The 17,849-nt window shown below is 52.9% G+C and overlaps 6 protein-coding genes across 6 annotated transcripts; 1 reads left to right on the top strand and 5 right to left on the bottom strand.

Annotated features, from left to right (window-relative positions):
* Positions 1 to 397: 397 nt before the first annotated feature.
* On the bottom strand, positions 398 to 962 carry ACET3X_007491 (60S ribosomal protein uL15; the record flags this gene model as incomplete). The annotated part of the gene is made up of 3 exons (XM_069453643.1): positions 398 to 776; positions 843 to 874; positions 927 to 962. 3 exons carry the CDS (start codon positions 960 to 962, stop codon positions 398 to 400), a joined length of 447 nt encoding a protein of 148 aa, XP_069304654.1.
* A 331-nt stretch (positions 963 to 1,293) lies between these two features.
* Positions 1,294 to 4,473, bottom strand: ACET3X_007490 (uncharacterized protein; the record flags this gene model as incomplete). The annotated part of the gene is made up of 3 exons (XM_069453642.1): positions 1,294 to 1,377; positions 1,432 to 2,612; positions 2,661 to 4,473. 3 exons carry the CDS (start codon positions 4,471 to 4,473, stop codon positions 1,294 to 1,296), a joined length of 3,078 nt encoding a protein of 1,025 aa, XP_069304653.1.
* Positions 4,474 to 5,089: 616 nt separating this feature from the next.
* Positions 5,090 to 5,773, bottom strand: ACET3X_007489 (uncharacterized protein; the record flags this gene model as incomplete). The annotated part of the gene is made up of 4 exons (XM_069453640.1): positions 5,090 to 5,422; positions 5,557 to 5,586; positions 5,640 to 5,679; positions 5,739 to 5,773. 4 exons carry the CDS (start codon positions 5,771 to 5,773, stop codon positions 5,090 to 5,092), a joined length of 438 nt encoding a protein of 145 aa, XP_069304652.1.
* Positions 5,774 to 8,694: 2,921 nt separating this feature from the next.
* Positions 8,695 to 10,450, bottom strand: ACET3X_007488 (uncharacterized protein; the record flags this gene model as incomplete). The annotated part of the gene is made up of 4 exons (XM_069453639.1): positions 8,695 to 9,263; positions 9,317 to 9,908; positions 9,962 to 10,290; positions 10,381 to 10,450. 4 exons carry the CDS (start codon positions 10,448 to 10,450, stop codon positions 8,695 to 8,697), a joined length of 1,560 nt encoding a protein of 519 aa, XP_069304651.1.
* Positions 10,451 to 13,063: 2,613 nt separating this feature from the next.
* Positions 13,064 to 13,895, bottom strand: ACET3X_007487 (uncharacterized protein; the record flags this gene model as incomplete). Its single annotated transcript, XM_069453638.1, has 2 exons — positions 13,064 to 13,732; positions 13,806 to 13,895. 2 exons carry the CDS (start codon positions 13,893 to 13,895, stop codon positions 13,064 to 13,066), a joined length of 759 nt encoding a protein of 252 aa, XP_069304650.1.
* A 205-nt stretch (positions 13,896 to 14,100) lies between these two features.
* On the top strand, positions 14,101 to 16,960 carry ACET3X_007486 (uncharacterized protein). The gene is made up of 3 exons (XM_069453637.1): positions 14,101 to 14,777; positions 14,880 to 15,658; positions 15,712 to 16,960. Exons 2-3 carry the CDS (start codon positions 15,552 to 15,554, stop codon positions 16,892 to 16,894), a joined length of 1,290 nt encoding a protein of 429 aa, XP_069304649.1. The 5' UTR covers positions 14,101 to 14,777; positions 14,880 to 15,551; the 3' UTR covers positions 16,895 to 16,960.
* The last annotated feature ends 889 nt before the right edge of the window (positions 16,961 to 17,849 follow it).

The following is a 17,849-nucleotide window of genomic DNA, read 5'->3' as shown; positions in this document are numbered from 1 at the left end:
ATCAGCGTAGGCGCGGATAAGTACGAGCCCATCGAATACGGTCAGGAGTTGGCAGGAATACTAGACTCGTGGTTGGTTAGCATATCAAAATTTTCACATCACATCACACAGCGCAAGAACGTCACAACATCACCAGACGAGGCCGCCGAAGGATAGCGCCGCCATCCAAACACCAATCGTCCAGACATCGCATGAGCGAGAAAGCCACCAAAGGCCAAAGGTTGATTCAGGAATGGTCATATTGTCTATGAAACATTCCTCAGCCACCACGCTGAACGCAAGTCTACGCAGACCCGTGGGGTATACTGCGGACTTGAAGATCCATCCCAATCATTGCCGTTATCCTTTTGTATGATTCCGAGACGCCTTATCATGCACAATCGTATCGTGGCGCTATTTATGCGACGAGCTGAACGACACCGCCGGCCTCCTTGATCTTCTTCTCCGCCTCGGCGCTGACGTAGCGGGCGCGAACGACAATGGGGACCTCGGGGAGACGGCCCTTTCCGAGGAGCTTGGAGTAGCCGTAGTCGAGGAGGTTGAGGACGGGAGCGTTGCCACCCTTCTTGGCGAGGTACTCGTCGCGCTTCTCAGCGGGGATGAGAGACCAGAGCTTGTCGAGGTTGATGACGGGCTTCCAGAACAGGTTCTGCTGCTTGTGGAAGTACCTCATACCAATCTTTCCGAAGTAACCGGGATGGTACTTGTCGATGTTGGTTCGGTGGTGGTGCTGACCACCGGCCATACCACGACCACCGGGATGCTTGCGGTGCTTTCTGTTTGTTTGTTAGCAATTGTTGCGCTGCGAAAATTCGAGCCCAAGTCTCGCAGGTGTCAATTACCCGACACGTCCGTGACCGGCGGAGACGTGACCCTGGATACTGTGTTAGCGATTATCATTGTTGTAGAACGAGTATGCGACATACGCGGTGCTTGCGGGTCTTGGTAAGGCGAGTAGGCATCTTGACTTGACTGCGCGGATGCTGTTGGGTTAGTAACGTTCGAGCGACGGCTGAAGTTCGAGACGCTGTTTTGGTGGGTTGAAAATGCGCAAGCGAGGCGCGCTAACATCGGTAAAACCTTTCCCCGATGGTCACATGAACGGCACTGTCTCGCAACCACCTGCGATGCTAGAAGTGGGAACATCAAAACCAACGCCAGAGAGAATTTTGAAGTGAAGAAATATGTTTTGGTGCTCTGGATACGCGCTTATCATCCCTCTGTAATAATGTTCGCCAAATCCTCGCTTTCGCTATGCAATACACGCTCAATCATCGTCGCCAATTTGCTTCTCTAGCCCCAGTAAGGTGTTCGCAGACCTACGAACGTCGAGCCAACACTGTCCACTGAGTCGTCCTTCTTGCGCTGTCCTGCGAGCTGTTCAAGTTTTAGCAAGACTGTTTCCTATCGTGGAGGTCCAGGTCATATTACCTCTAATTGTATATGCCGGTGGACATGCACAAGCCAGTCGACATAGCTCTGCGCTTCATTGTTTCGGTCCTCGTACAACAACCTCGCAAATTCGTATTCCGCGCCGTCAAGACCTTGTCGCGCGAGTTGTATTGTGAGCGCCTTGGAAGCTCTTGTGCCTTCTAGGTATTGTAGGATATTCCGTACTTGAGCATTGAGGTGGGTCTCGAGAACAGGGAGAGTGGATTGGAAGGGATCGAGCGCTTTCAGGCTATTTTTGCCTTCGCCGAACAGGTCTTCTAGCAAGTTGGGTGAGACTTGCGTGTGTAGCCATAGCAAGCATACCTGGCCATTGTCTACAATGTATGCCCCGCCTTCCTCGACCTTGGAGAATGATGCGCGTATGCTTTCGGGCATGACAAGATGGCCCTTTTCGTTTGCGAAGCCGTCACGCGCATCGAGGTTGTGGATTGCGATGATTCGAGGGTAGAGGTATAGTGACATCTCCAACGGTCCCATCGACTTGATCATCCGCATGTCATGGACTCTCCGATCGGTGGGCTCCTTGCCTCCCTTGAAGGCTCTCGACTTGATCAACCCAAGGATGTACATGCCGAACTCTTTTAGGTTCTCTGGTAGCACAAGTTGGCCTGGTGGGTTGTTGCCAGTGAAATTCTTCCTGTAGCCCGCAAGAATGTCGACAGTCTTCTCCGTCAGAGCTCCTCGGATCTCCTTAAGGTTCTTCTCAGTCATGCGAGCAGCAGCTTCCTTCGCGATGATGTTCACCACAGCATCCTGATCGACAAACTTCATGCATTCGCCAGTGTTCGCGCTGACGCTAGCCACGATGTTGGTGCACCGTACTCGTCGCTCACCGTTCGCAGCTGTATACAGGAGCGCGCTCTGGAAGTGCGCGTCGAGCTTGGGATCCAGTTTGCCATCGTAGCTGAACATAACACCAATAGCCTTGTCGGCGTCGATGACTCCAAACTCCAGATCGGCGCCAAAAGTGTGGTGGTAGAAGTTTCCGTGGTAGGCAGAGACCTGCAGGCCAGTCGAGCAGCGAACCTTCATCAGCGCTTGATATCCGGTCTCTCGTGTGACTGTGTGCTGAATCTCCTTGGACAGCTTGAGCGTATCCCTCGGTGAGTGGAAGTTGGGGTAGTAGAAGACCTCTCCACCTGTTACAGCGGAAACGTGACCTAGCATGCGTTAGCAGGTAATATCTACCAGAAATATATATAGCTTACCAATTGTCGCAATGTCAAGATAGCCTCCGCTAGGTGCTGCAAGGAAGAAGTCCACACCAATACCGTTTTGCACCATCTTCTCGGCAACCTTCTTGAAACCAGGATGTTCGGTCTGAAGCAGCTTCTTCTCGGCATCCGTGTTTGCTGCATTGCCGTCGTCGCGTAGCATCAGTCGACCAGGACCCCATGTAGGAAGCGCAGCCAAAGAGCACACTATCTTTCCACCTGTCGCTAACAAGGCTGCTACTGCAGAGTTCAGGGTGGGAAGTAGCGCCGGTTCGGGATTCTTGACTTCGGAGAACATGTTGGGCAATTGTGCGAGAAGTGCTGTAATGACAGTTTTAGATTCCACAGGGTCGACAAACAAACCTTCGCTGAACGGTAAGAAAGGATCCTCCAGATCGGACATGACCAGCATTTGGGCGCTTGTCAGACTGGAATTGAGGTTGTAAAAGTGCATTTCCTTATCGAACGTCACGATGCCGACTTTGGCGCCCTTTGGTATGCGAGTCGTGGCTTCGCTGTCCTCGCCTTCGGCCCCTGACTTGCCATAAAGTGCTTTCATGATGCCCTCACAGAATCCATGGAGGAAGCCACGGTTGACAGCCTCAGCACTCACGTCGACCAGGAACAGCCATCGCAAGCCGACAGGCTCCTTTGACCAGTATTCCTTGGGCACTAGGAAGTCGACAGTGCCTAGAGTGAGCTCCGGACGCTGCAGTCTGTCTATCCGGACGCCAGACTGATCTGTAGGCGCAAAGTATTCACCAGGAACGTCGCCCGGGTAGGTACACAGATTGCACACGACCTTGTTTCCACCAGCCTTGAACTGCATAAAGGGATTGATGTATGCGCGACATCTTGCACACCTTGGCGGCCCCATGTCGCCAAAGTCCAGTACAGGTATAGACTGCTCACCTTCCTGTTGAGCAGCCAGTGGTTGCAGAACCATGCCAAGTGGTAACGAAGTCGCAGAGAGGGCTTGCGCAGTGAGTGGGATGTTGTTCATCGTCAACCGTGCGAACTTGGGTGAAGAATTGCCCTGGTCAAAGGCGACGAAGGGGACCGTGGCGGGAGGTGGTAGGTGGTGCTCCATGGTTGGGTACACGTTTTCTAGGTAGTATCTCGCTGGCGCATCTCGCGACTTTGGTATGCTTGGAATCTGCTCGGGGTCTACACGTCCTTGAGCTGATCCGACCGCGGCTCCTCCGGTCTGGTGTGGCGGTGCTGGCGTTCTCGCAGCATACTGCATGGGCGAGGCCTGCGACCCAGGCGAGAAGATGGGGTTTACGGGCGCGGGGAACTGGCTCATGGCGGGAGTGATCTGAGGCTCCATCCATTGCGCTCCTCCAACTTGCGGCGAGTTCTGGTTTAGGAATTGTGACGGCGTGCCGTTCTGCGGCGAGCCAGCAAACGGTTGTGCACTCCCTCCAGGCCCCTCGAGATTATGATATGCATGCCTGTTCTTCTTCTTGTTCTTAGGGTGTGCCGCTGGATCCACGCCCAATCCGACTGCCCCCATTTGCCCCGCGAGGTTGTTCACGTCCTGATCGCCCTGGTACTGTTGTTGGCCCTGCAGAGCCGTCTGGTCTGGAAAGTAACTTTCTTGCTGAACTGGCGTGCCGTATCGCGCTGGCGTGCCGGCGTACTGATTCGGGGGTTGAGCCATTGCTGGGCTTCCGGTCTGCTGGTAGCCAGCAGGGCTCGCAGCGACTGGTGGGCGCCATGCGTTGGGCTCGTCTTGCCTGCCGTTCGCATTCGGAGGATTGACAGAGCCCGTGCCTGTGGCGTGGTACATGGCGGAGTCGGACATGGTCGCGGCGCGGGGAGGTTGCGGTGGGTTCAATGGCCGTGACGATTCGAGGCGGGTCAGGCGAGTGGCGGAGGAACAACGGGGCACCGAGAGGTGTTATCGATGGTCATATCACGGGGCGGGCATGCTGGGGTGAGTGCGGGCACAGGCAAAAAGACAGATTGTCGAAGAACCAAGGTTGATGATCTGTCTATTTTCTAGACGTCTACTTCCATCGTAAGAGCGCGTCCGTGCACGCTCCCTCACATGCAAGAACGAGACAGGGTCTATTCACTCACGTGTCACTAGCAGACTCGGAATACTTGCATCGAGCAATGGCGTGTTCTGTATTACCGAGGTCCGAAAGTATGTACAAATCGTTTCCTCTCTTCATCCATCAGCAAGATACCTGGGTACCAATGAATATCCAAGTATACCGAAAGTGACCTGTCGGAGATTACTTGGCACTTTAGTTGCCCCTGCAATACCTTGCAGCGGGACCGTGTATGCAATGTCTCCGGATTGTCCCTGAGCAGCCCATGGCTACCAATGCCGCGCGCCCTTGGGGTGCCGGTCGACGTGGTTCGGACCATAAACTGCGGCCGTATATCATATCCTCGTCTTGACCTTCTATGCCTTATTCTAGCTTGTCCAGGTGCGCCAATCGCGTCAACACAACCTGTTTGCTAGTCTCTTCGATCTCGCCTGCCAGGAACACTTCGTCGAGGATCGCATACACCTTGTAGAAGTTGAACACCAGATCCAGCTCACAGACATTCCCAAAGAACGCGTCTAGCACTTCCACGAAGAAATGGATAGCCTCTAGATATGCCAGTTCATTGTCATTTGTGTCGACGCATGCGCAGAAGAAGAGGCCGGCGTATCGACGGTATACGATCTTGGACATGTTGCGGAACTCGACGAAGTTGGATTGATGTTTCTGGTCGCGGGGCGCGATGAGGCGGTGTACCTGCAATGAGTCTTAGCATTATTGACGATATCGGTATGGGTATGTAGAGGGTTGCAGGATGGCTGCTCGGAGGGGTCGTAGGGAGAGATGATTGGTGAGGTGGATAGATGGATATATAGGAAGGTGTCGCATACCTCGCCCTTTAGCTTGACCTTCTCCTCATCCTGCACAGTAATTAGCAGCCTCATCTACCAATGACTTCCAGTACTCGACATACACTGTATGGCGCATACCACTTCGCCAACCGCGTCTTCCCTCTACACAGCGCAACACATTAGCCTCCGCCCCTTCCAAGCCAACATACCAACCAACTTACTGCCTGTTCTGAATCAAAATGAACGAAAGCACCATCTTCGCAGTGTGCCTCGAGAAATCAGGCTCGGCGCGCTGTGGGAAGAAAGAGAGCGCGCAAGTGTGACGATGACGGCAGGCCGCGTGCCTGCCTGCAGCGCTCAGGGCTCACTTCCTGTGAAAGGAGCTGGCTCGTGCGCGGGACAGGCACAGGTCCATCCCTGCAGCAACGTGGGCGGACGGAAGTCCACTTTTTAGCCGCAAAACATCGGGATACTTGGGGTTTCCCTTTGTCAAGAGCATCAAGGATTTTGCAGTTTGCATGGTTTGTTTATTTGACAAGTTTGGTACCCTTACGGGTGGAGATTAGATTCTACACTGGACAAGACTGATAGCCACCCCCTCTGCTTTGCACCCGATGCAACGGCGCAAAACCTTCTATCAACATATCCGAGTCGTTCAGACTAACCTGGTCGTCCATTTCCATCATCGTATGCCTTGGCACCATAGCTTTCTGTCCAACATTCTTGTCAGCCGTACTGTGTACTCTCGAGCGCGACTTGACGCGTCGATACCGTGTTCTGCTAATCAAGGTCTTGAGAGAGCCTGCAGTTGACGTGTCAGAGTTAGCTGACAGAGGAGTATTACCTGGAGAGTCAAGAAGAGCTGGGTCGATCATCTCCATAGCTACATCACCATCGCTGTCTCTCTCGTCTGGACTGCTATCGCCTTGCCCCTGTACTTTATTCTCCTCCGTGGTAATGCAAAGCTGACTGGCACCACGTTTACTAGCGCTTTTCCGCCGCTCTGCGCTTGCCAGGAGTGCGCCCCAAAAGTTGGTCTTATCGGCTTGCCTCGACGAGTATATGTTACCACAGTTCTCGCGCTTGAGGCTGCTGCGGGGCACGGGGTTGGCAGGAGCAGTCAGTGTCGGCATCGAGTTGACTTCGATACTAGGGAAAGACATTTTGACAGGTGTATGGATACCGAATTGCTTACCCCAACGACACTCTGAAGGGTAGTCGCACGTGCTCCAGCAGTCATGCCTCCTCGGGGGTTTGGTTTGGCTATCTGCCGCTGACCCTGTATATGCCATGGCGTTGTGTTTTGGGCCACCTCGGCGCCAGCGACCTACAGTTTTCCAGCCAGCGTAGTCAAACTCACTGGCGCAGGCGCGATGTTTTCGGGATTTACGCGGGCTGCTGGACTTTTGTACAGACTTGTTCATGGTAGCGCCGCTGCAAAAATGGTGCCCGTCTTCGAGACAGCGTCGTGTCACGCCTAAGCGGTAGCTGTGATGACATTGGTGGCATTTCCACATCCATGACAAGGGACTCTTTGGCACCTCGGTCGGTGGCTTTGGGTAAACGGAAACAATTTGTTGATCCGCCTTCTCGTCTCGTTGTCGATTTGGAAGGATAGGTGTGAGAGGCGTGCGCGGTGAAAACGGCGAAGGTGGTATGGAGAGAAATGATGGTTTGAATGGAGTTGCGGAAATGCGGAGAGGATTTCGTAACTTATGGTAAGGCATCTCAGATGTTCTTGGACTGTGTGAGCTCTTCACTAAAAGGAATGGCCGACCACAATGTCTGCAAAAACCAGTTTGCTGTATCGAAGGATCTCTCAGTGATTGTTGCCAGTTGATCGTTCATGTAGAGATGATCGAGACATCAACTGCACCAGCTTCGCCGTCGAGCAGAATCTACCTTTTCTACAGACATCCCTGATGTCAGGTGCTGTCGCAGCCTGAGATGCGCTACTTCTTTGAGACAACATGGGCGAAGACTTGTGGTGGCCGTCGACAAAGCTGTGTTCGGGAGTGACCTTTGTCGCCGCGACCTAGTCTTACGCTATGGTGGTCTTTTGTGAACCACGCGGCAGATCCTTTGTCTGATATACTCGCCTTAAAGGTCTGTTGCCCAGGTCACGGACTTGTGTTCGCTTTGTTTGCGTGCTCACGCGAACAGCATAGCATCGCCTTGATCGCGTGTTCCATCTCTTTACTGGCTTCAAGCCTGATGACGATATGTCTCTCTTCTAATTCTGGGGCACACCACCAAATGCTAAAACCGGGTCTTAGTCAGTGGTGGAGTTTTGCGGAAACCACGTATATCCATGGCAGGTATCTCGATCTCCGCACAAGGCACAGCCTCCCCCACACCCAACCCGGCCCTTCGGGTACCTACGCATACCCAGAGATAAGGTCTCGAACGGCGCGATTTTCAGATCGGCGAGGTATGGTAGTTCCCGTGCTTTAGCATTTGGTGTCCAGATCGAGACGAGTAAACATCAGGAGACGAAGCCAACAAGCTTGGCATAGAGTGGCCGCGGTAAACGGACCAGTGAACTTGCATGTGCAGATAATGGACGTGATATGTAGGGCATGCGATCTTCTCAAACTTTCCCTTGATGGCAAGATAAGAGATGGTTGGCGTGTTCGCAACATCGTGACGGACAGTGAGCATCAGCGATTTCGACAACGAGAGCCTGCATCGACCTACATCATGCGTCAGTCATGGTTAGCTTCGGTGGTAGCGCGGTGACATCATTTTCCTAGTTAATCCGGGGTTCAATAAACATTGTCGATCGCCGTCCTGGAGGAGCGGGAAAAGATAAGGAAACATGGAGAGTTGGCTTGGCATAAGTGCATGATAAACGCCATGTGACAAAACAAGTAAGTAAACGAGGCTTAGACTGATACACAAGCTGGGCGCTACGTCCAGTAATGTTCCGAGTGCTTGTACGTTCTTTGCAGGGTCCTTGAGGGATTTGGAATAAGCAAATAATGTTGACGTAGTCTAGTGTTCAGTATATCAATTCTCGAATTATGTACAATACATGGTTAAGGGAAAACTATGGTCCAAATTTTGAAGTGTATGTCAAAAAGCACAGCTGAAAGACGGGAGCGCAAGTGGTATCTCGAAACAGATGACTCAAAAAGGTCGCAAGCAACAAATCCAAATCTGCAATGCAGCAAAAGTTTAGGTTTGAACCTGCTTCTCGTGCTCAGAGCCCATGGCCATAGCATGTCTGTCGCCTGCGATACCAGTGTGCTCGTGGCCTGAGCTGTGCTCCGAAGGTGCCTTGCCCTCAAGCATCTGGCTGTGCTGGGGGATACCGTGACGCTCACCTTGGGGTACAGAGTGCTCGCCATCGATTGGCTCGCCCTTGGCGGGTGTCCAGGCAAGGTAGTCACGGCGGACCTCAACGTAATCGTAGGCGAATTCACCGAGCTGGTCGTCGTCCATACCGAGGAGCTCAGCCTCCTCAGATGCGCGAAGCTTAAGACCGGGGATCTTGTCGATGACGAAAGCGAGGATGGCGGAGACGACGAAGGAGTAGGCGGTAACGGCGACGATGTAAGCAATCTGCTTGTAGACTGCGGCTCCCTCTCCGGTGATGGCACCAGCGGTAAGTCCGTTGTTGACACCGTCGAGACCGATGATGTAGTCGGCACCGAAGATTCCGTTGAAGAAAAGACCCCACATTCCAGCGACACCGTGCTCAGCGAACACATCGAGGGAATCGTCGATCTTGATCCAGAACTTGACTAAAGCTGTGTTAGCGAGCAGTACGCAAGCGGACTTTTGTGAGGGCACGTACTCTTAGTGGCAAAGTTGGCAACAATACCAGTGGTGATACCGAGGATGACGCTGGCCCATGGGGGCAGGAAACCAGAAGCGGGAGTGGCAGCGACAAGTCCGGAGATGACACCTGAGCACCATCCGACCATGGACCACTTGCGAGCTAGGCGCCAATCGAGGAGAACCCAAGTCATGGCGGCGAACATGGCGGTAAGGTTGCTGTTCCAGCACGCCATGACAGCGCGAAGGTTGGCACCGAAAGCGGAACCACCGTTGAAGCCCAACCAACCGAACCATAGGAAGACAGTGCCGAGGGTGATCAAGGAGACGTTGTGAGGGCGGAAGTTGAGCATCATCTTCTCCTGGCGACGTCCGAGGATCATGGAGTAGGCCAAAGCTGTGCAACCGGAAACGATCTCGACGGGACCACCACCAGCGTAATCGAGTCCACCCCACACGAAGAACCAGCCGTTTGCGTTCCAGGCCCAGTATGCGACGGGGCAGTATACGATTGTGGCCCAGAGCCAGATGAAGACCATCATGGGGATCAAGCGACCGCGCTCAGCAACGCAACCGACGACAATGGCAGCAGTGACAGCGCAGAATTGCATCTAAAGACGTGTTAGTGCATGAAGGCACAATGCGACGGTGATGTTTGCCATACCTGGTAGAAGGAGTACAGCAGCTCAGGAATCAGAGGACTACCTGGGCTGGGAGCGCCAAGGACACCCTTAAGACCGAACTTGTCGAGGTTTCCGATGAAGCCGTTTGTGGAGGGTCCGAAGGCGAGCGAGTATCCCCAGAAGTACCATTGGAAAGTAATGACGGACGCGGAAAACATGCAGGCCCAGATGAGGGACAGGGCGGACTTTCTCCGAGCAAGACCAGAGTAGAGGAATGCGAGACCGGGAATCATGATCAACACCATGGCCGAAGCCACGAGAATGTAGGCCTGGTCACCCGCGGCGTACCATTGGTTGAGGTTCTCGGTGACTGAGGGTTACATGTTAGTAGTGTTCTGGTTGCGCAAGATGCGTGTAGCACTCGGCACGTGCGCCGTGGTATATGGGAACTTGTACTCACCAGAGTCACCACCAGTGATCTCATCGGTGCCATTGAATTGGGCTGGAGGGCCAACCCATGAGTACGACATGGTGGGCGTGTCCTGGGGAGTGAACGGGGGTATTAAGGATACACGGGGCCCGTGAGTACTATGGGGAAGGGGACGGTTCCACGATAGGGCCTGTGGAAGGAGGAGAGAAGGGGATTAAAAGCTGGATCGGTGCCAGTAATATACGGATGCTACAGGGAGAAGTCGGAAGCCCTACTGTAGATTACGGTAGATGCACCGGGACCTTTATGGGTGGAACTTGCTGTACTACTCTTATCTATCCTGGTCCACGGGCCAACACTTGAGGCAAAATAGACGAGGGTACATCACCCACAGCCGCGACCGTCGTGGGGTTCGCGTTAGATCCAGCCATGGAGCTTTGTTCTTTTTCTGCCGCGATTGATGGCGCGCTGCGTCATTGCTGCTCCGAACGCTCCAGCGCCTTATCTCGCCGCTCGCGCACCGTGCAAACATGTGACGGAGAGGCTTAGCAGACGGCGAGCAGCACCCACCCTGGCGGCCACGTCGCGTCCGTCTGTAGGGACAGGCCTCGCAGCGGCGCCGCTCTGGCTTGGGCCGGACGTGAAATCGCATATGCCATTGCACGCAGCTCGAGTTTCATCCGGGGCGGAAGGCTTGGCGAGTGGGTGGTCGGTGTTGCGTGGTGTCAATTGCATTTCTGGCCAGAGATAAGACGTCGCTGCCGCCCAATCAGCGCCCGTCTGCCATGCTGCGCGCGCTAGCTGCTTTGGGTGCCGCATCTTCGCCGGCCGTCCTGCGACGCGTTCTCACCACACATCAGCGGCCAGCGCCACCCCGTCCCTGACGATTTGTTTATGCGATTCACGTACGTTGTGTGCGATAAGACGACCATGGCGCTGTGCTCGCCATCCTGCTCGCGTCTAGTGCACACCTCACACCCAGAGTTTCGCCCTCGACATCGATCCTCGACACGACAGTCGGGCAAACATCGGGCGCCCAACGAACTTTAACAAACCCAATCTTTGGGGTTTTTCACAAACCGTCTTGCCGTTGCGACACGGCGCTACTTGCGCACGCCCTGCAGAAAGACCGCGGCGTGCAAAATCCGGCTGTCGTTGAGCAGATCGAGACACCCGTCCGACCGGCCTGCGTCTGTGGTTCTTCGCCTGTCCGCGGCCACTGTCGTACCGTCAGCAGCTAACCTCGTCAAACGCCCAAATTGGGACCATTTCCAAGCTACTCCCTCTGTTATTTCCAGTGAGCCAGGCTCCTTGCCCGGGGGTAGAGACTTTCAGGCCCTGTTTCCCGATGGCCATGTCCTCGCGTGTCCAAAGGCGACCTGGATACGCCTGCCGACGACGTGGACCGCCATTTGAGAAGCAATGCGATCACCCTTTTTTTGCCTTTGTGTCTCCGCGCTGACACGAAACATTGTCAAAGTGGCATAAGCAGCTGAAGCCGTTGTGTTCTTTGCAACACGACCCGTGGGGCGTGGCAGGAGTAGGGCTCAGCTGCATGTCAGCCTCCCGTACCCGCCCGGCGACCCTTGGCAGCAAACTGTCGCGAAAGCATGTGAGCCTGCTCCCCAGAAGCGAGGCGGTGGGGCTCGTGGCCGCCGTGGTGGGCTCGTGGAGAGGTCGATACTGAGGCACACACCCCTGGCGTGGGGAAGCTGGAATTGGACACAGCAGCATCGTTGGCTCTCACGCGACTGTCCACTCTCCACAATATCTCACACCCTTGATTGACATTCCGCGCCAGCACTATTGACATGTGGGATATTGTACTTGTTTATCTTCAATGTATCGCACGTTGTGCAATTCTAGCACGTTTCGAAGGATGCAGAAACCCGCCGGACCAATGACGGCGCTCCGAAGCCGGAGCCCTGACTACGCGTTTGAAGTAACCTTGGATCGGATCATTGGTGCATCGCGCCCTATCAATTCTCCGACCGGTCTTGTTTCGCTGACACCGGATGGCATGTCTTATACTGATAGCTTGGTATAAGAGCGCGTCAGCTTGGCTGCTCCTTTTGCTCTCTCATTGACGTGTGCCCTTTTACTATCGCGCTGGGCAATATTGTTGGCAACATTGAAAGTTCAGTAGAGACGCCGACCTAGATACGATGCAGTGAGTCCGCATCGATCGCCATCTATTCTGAAGTCACGAATCGGTCGGATAACCAGGGAAGAATCTCGAACTTTACATTTCCACAGTTGTACACAAGACATACCTTACGCCCCACCTAGGCCGGTTCTCGAGGCGCCTGTGCGACGGGAGTAAGCATGCGGTCGCACAAAGTTCTCCGTCGGACGACGAACACAAACATGCCGAAAATGTACACAGTCCTGCGAACACGTCGCATAAGAATCGATCGAGTTTTAATGTAGCACATGCCCGGTTTGTGCAAGTCAAAGTCGTTGCACCACGCTTAGTTCTCACGCCTGGACGCAGGGCGACGATGATGATGACGAAAGCACAGAAGTGATGAAAGATACCCGTTCAGTTGACTACGCGCATAGTTTCTCATAGACTGCTGAAGCCTCTCGAGTTGTTCAACAGTAAGTTCTTCAGCGCTCTGCGCTGCAGACGCAATAGCCTCTCCCGATTTAGACAATCACTCTGTCCCAGATGGTAAAACTATACTATTCTCGAGCCGGTCACATCGCGTAGCTAGACCGACGAGCCACCGTCTATTGAGATGTTCTGTCCAGTGATACTCCTACTCAGCGCCAACACTCTGACCTGATCCGCGCAATCCTCGACCGTAGCCAACCTCTTCAACTTGGTATTGTTAATCGCAGCATTACGCTTCGCTTCTGGAAACTTGAGTCCCCATTCCGTGAGCAGCATACCGGGACTGATGCTGTTGACACGGATTTTTGGCGCCAGAATAACAGCAAGACTCTTCGCCAGATGGATCTGCGCTGCTTTGGTAACGGCGTAAGGAACACTGCTTCCACTGGGCTTCACACCCGCCACACTCGCGGTCGAGATAAAACATCCTTCGTTTTCGGCCAAGGCATCTTTCGCGGCATATGCGAGCCACATGTGCGTTTTTACATTCATGGTGAAGCACTTGTCCCAGTCGTCGTCGTTGACTTGCTGCTCAATGTCGGTAAAGGTCGTCATGCGCGTCCAGCCTGCGTTGGAAACGACAACGTCTAGTCGTCCCATCTTTTCGATTGTCTCTTTTACCAAATTCTGAACTGATGATTTCGAGGACATGTCTGCTTGGACTAGGTGGAAGCGTGGGTTTGCTTGTGAAGATGGGCCGGGTATGGACGAGAGCTCCTTTATGAGGGATTGTGCCCGATCCGAGTTTGACGAGTAATTGATAACCTGGATGGTGTTAGCTATCATTCACGGCTCCAACTCATGGGGAGTCAATTGATAGAAGACGTCTTGTACATACCACACGGAAGTCTGGCGCAAATGCTCGTGCTATCTGTGCCCCCAATCCTGCCGAGCTGGCCGTGATTAATGCTACTTTTGAGGTCGCCATGGTGAGTTGTTGATAATATAGGGGACACAGGTACTAATGGGAGGTTTTCTTGTTATATGTTGTAGAGCAGACGATCTATATGTATCACCGCGGGGTGGACGCGCGGGGTTAGCGTTCCGCCATGTGGATGCAATTGCGGAACCATTCCGTAGACCATTAAATATCTCTCCAAGCCTTTCCGTTTCTTAAACATCAACCGTTGTGGGTTTGACTCATCGCCGAGAAAAGACACATCCCATTCTTCGCGCTTTCAGCTCTTTCCGGCCTTCATGTATCGACCATGAAGGTACCTAGGTAATTTATAAGCGCTATGCCACTGTTCGCTCTTTCAGAATCCGGTTTGATTCGCACTACCTCGGTGATCACGACGCCAGTATCCGGAGCCCTTTTGGATGCTGTTTCTGGTGATGACAACTGGCCTGTTGCGACTAGCAGCTTGGAAATGCTGGGGATGACGTACGTCCTGAAGAGAGCGAAGAGCACGGACACAGAAAACACGACCGGAAACTCTAATTCGGCAAGAGTGAGCGGCATGAAACGCGCATCTTGCAGTGTCATACCACTCCACGAGGACCTATCAGGGTACTGAGTAGTCTGTCAGGGTCTACCTCTCATCGGTGTTGGCCATGCTTCGCTCACATTGAGGCACCGAGAAACGCCATCACGACGCCGATAACGGAGGATGCGAACAAGAAGCCAGTAGGCAGTAAGGACGAGATACATCCAGACCTCGGGGTTGGATGTAGAAAGTCGTAGGGGTTTCGCATAAATTGCTAGTGTGTAGTCATTGGTATGGGTTGCTTGGGATTTCCTCACTGCAGGCTTCCCCTTGAAGAACAGGATGAGAGAAGTTGGAAACTGCGAACTTCGGTAAAGCATGAGGTAAGTAAAGCGTCCTCGAGAAGTGCAGGCAGAATTTGAACGATGTTATTTTGTGAGGTTACATTGCAATCTCTGAGGCTCAGCTATGCTAATCCGATCCAGGTAAAGTGACACTCCGTTAAGATGAAGCAGTCCTCCTTTCTATCTTATAGATGGAGTTAAGGCAGAGATGGTGATGCTCACACGATCTATCGTGCGGCTCCAACCAATGAGCTTCACTTCTTAGCAACAATGACGAAAGTATGCCAGGGTAGATCTAGGTCTTCCATTGGATGCTTCTGTCTCGTCTTTTTCTACCCGGCTCTCTTCCTGATTCAAGTGCGCTTGAGCGTAGCAAGAAGCAAAGGAGATCAGAGGCGCATGTTGGTGAACTATATGAGCGGCACGACCAAGATCACAACCTACCATCGGTATGCCACTCGTAAAACCATCGGGTAGAAGTGCATAGTCAAGACGTAACCAGCGCTGGTGAATCCACGCCCGATCTCACCGGTGTTGCTGAGCTCAGAGATTGCGCATCCTCTATTGGACGCACCGTTCGCGGGGTGCAGTGAAGGACGAAATGGCTGACCAACAAAATCACCGCACCCACAAGGCTGAGAATGCACTCGAATTGACAACTCATGAGTGCATACAAGACCCCGCGTCTTGCAGTGATTGACAGCGCATGTTCTTTGAGCCTCATTGCTGGAGTGATGGCTGAGGTGGATAAAGGGAGGTGTTTGGTTTGGCTTTCTTCTAACTACCAACGACCGCCACCTGGCATCTCGCAACATGTCTGTGAGCGACAACTCTACCTTGGATGTATCGCATGAGAATGACGGTATGGGCGGGTACGCGTATGGGACAGGGGACATGGCCGTCAGTCCTGAAGAGAAATCGTAAGTGACATACTGTTAACCTTGTACAAATCGGTACTGATGCTTTCAAACAGCCCATATGCCACCACACAAATAGTTGCCTTGGACGTCGGATCAGAACCGACCCGGTTTCTTGTACACGACAATGTTTTGAGTCGTAGCAAAGTGCTCGCGGCAAAGTCTTATCCAGTGGCTTTCGTCCAACAACCAGTGGTTCTACCGGAGTTGGACCAGAACACAGCACACACACTGATCCATTACTTGTACACTGGGAAATTCCAGAGTCTCAATACCATGGCGTCTTCTGATAAGATAATCCCTGAACTGTACAAGCTGGGTACTAGCGTATACTGCGCGGCCGCTCGTTACAAGCTACCAGGCCTTGCTGAGCTGGCTCAGAACAAGATGAAGTCTCTCGACGAAGAAATGAGCATTTTCGATATCTTGAGTGTAGCGAGAGATCACGCATTCCCTCTACTACCAGAGGACGATATGTGGTATCCAAGCTATGTCGAAGATTCACTCAACAACGCTATGGCAGATGATCCGGAGCCATTCCGAAAGCCGGATTTCATTACAACGGTGGGAGCCGACAGCAAGCTCTTACAACTTGTCTGGAAGACCGTGATGAACAACTACTCTCGAGCGCCAGCAACACCAGCAGCCAAAAACGAGGAAATCAGCACTCCAACAGCTGAACTCGTACCAGAACTACAGGAGTCGATCAGTGGCGATGACACTGTCTCTGCGGTTTTGCCACAAAAGATCGATGAGGCAGATGAATGCGCAGTAACAGCAGTCCCCGTACCTGCTCCAAGAGACGAAGTTACCGATGCGTCCATTGTAGAAGACACCATCATTCCAGAGCCCACTAAGGAAGCTACCCCAGAGGCGGAAGACGCTCAACCCACAGAGGAAAAGCCAGCAACGCTTGAGCCCTTTACAGACGAGCTAGACTTCAAGTCTTCAAAGACCTACCAACAGATGGGTAACAAGAAGCCGGAGCAAGCCAAGGCTGGCGACGTCTCTTCAAGCGAGATCAAAGTACCCTCTCACGTACGCTCAGACTCTGTTGTGCAGATTGAGCAGCCGTTGGCGCCTGTTGCTGACGGAGATTTGAAGGCCGATGGTGGCACTATTGTGAAAGATGAGGCCGAGCAAGCACAGGCTGACCAGGAAGAGTTGAAACCCCTCTCGAAGAAAGAGAAGAAGAAGAGGAACAAGGCCAAGACAGCAAAGGCGGGTGTTGTTGAGTAGAAATATGGGTAGCAGATATATAGCTTAGATTTGTTCCATGAGTGCCGAGAACCATAAAGATCGTCGTGTTCCATTCACCCGCAATCCCTATAGCCATAGTGTTTCGCTTTGGTTATGACAGAGTGAGTGGTGAGTGGCGAGGCAATGAGACAAAGTGGCACGAAACCGCCCTCATTTACATAGGGAGGACCAAACTGGAGTAGTTGCAGCATGTATGCCTTGTTCAGATGGCCATAGTCTGTAATCCATATGGGAGAATTGTGACGATTGATCGACGTGGTGTCGCCATGACGCGCATCAGTAATTTAGCGGCAGTGCACGGCCATACGCTAAAATTCCCAGCCCCTCTTCCCCACCTCCTTCCCCTTCACCCAATGCTTCAAGCAACAGCGAACCATATTATCGAACATCGCACACCACCTCCTTCACTCGCTTCATAAAGGATAGTTTCTGAACATGTCTCCCAGCTAGGCATCCTTGCCTACGTACTACAATACCTGCAAGTATACACGATCCGACAACTCGCGTTACGAGGTCTTCAGCCTTTCAGGGTTGCTCCCATGACGCACTGCGTGACATTGAGTTTTGTTACTGCGGACATGGTTAGTAAGTTTGCGACCCGTGACTTTATACACACAGGAATGCTATCCGATTCATATCTTCTTTACTGCGGTGCGCCAGCGTCCAAGAACGATCAGAAAAAAATGAGGTTATGTGTATTCGTTCTATCATTACATGGCTGAATGCAGCCTGGAGATAATTTCGGCGATGTTTCGAGGACTTTGTCGTCTAGCATTGCATCAAATGCATTGAAAGGTTCGGACCTTTCCCCACACCTACGAAACACCGTACTGGCTGTCTGTCATGACTCCCTTCAACCCTCCCAGACGATCACCGCTTCCTATTGTTTATCCGACTCAAGACCGCGATATTCTGGGTCCACGTCTCATTCGAA

Source organism: Alternaria dauci, chromosome 7 (assembly GCF_042100115.1).
Source record: "Alternaria dauci strain A2016 chromosome 7, whole genome shotgun sequence".
NCBI lineage: Eukaryota > Fungi > Ascomycota > Dothideomycetes > Pleosporales > Pleosporaceae > Alternaria > Alternaria dauci.
This window is presented reverse-complemented; position numbering and strand designations above follow the sequence as displayed.

Bases quoted from the DNA above. Each gene is read 5' to 3' on its own strand.
- ACET3X_007486 (XM_069453637.1), top strand. From the start codon at position 15,552: ATGTCTGTGAGCGACAACTCTACCTTGGATGTATCGCATGAGAATGAC. The intron at 15,659-15,711 runs GTAAGTGACATA...GCTTTCAAACAG, and splicing joins GTCAGTCCTGAAGAGAAATC to CCCATATGCCACCACACAAA.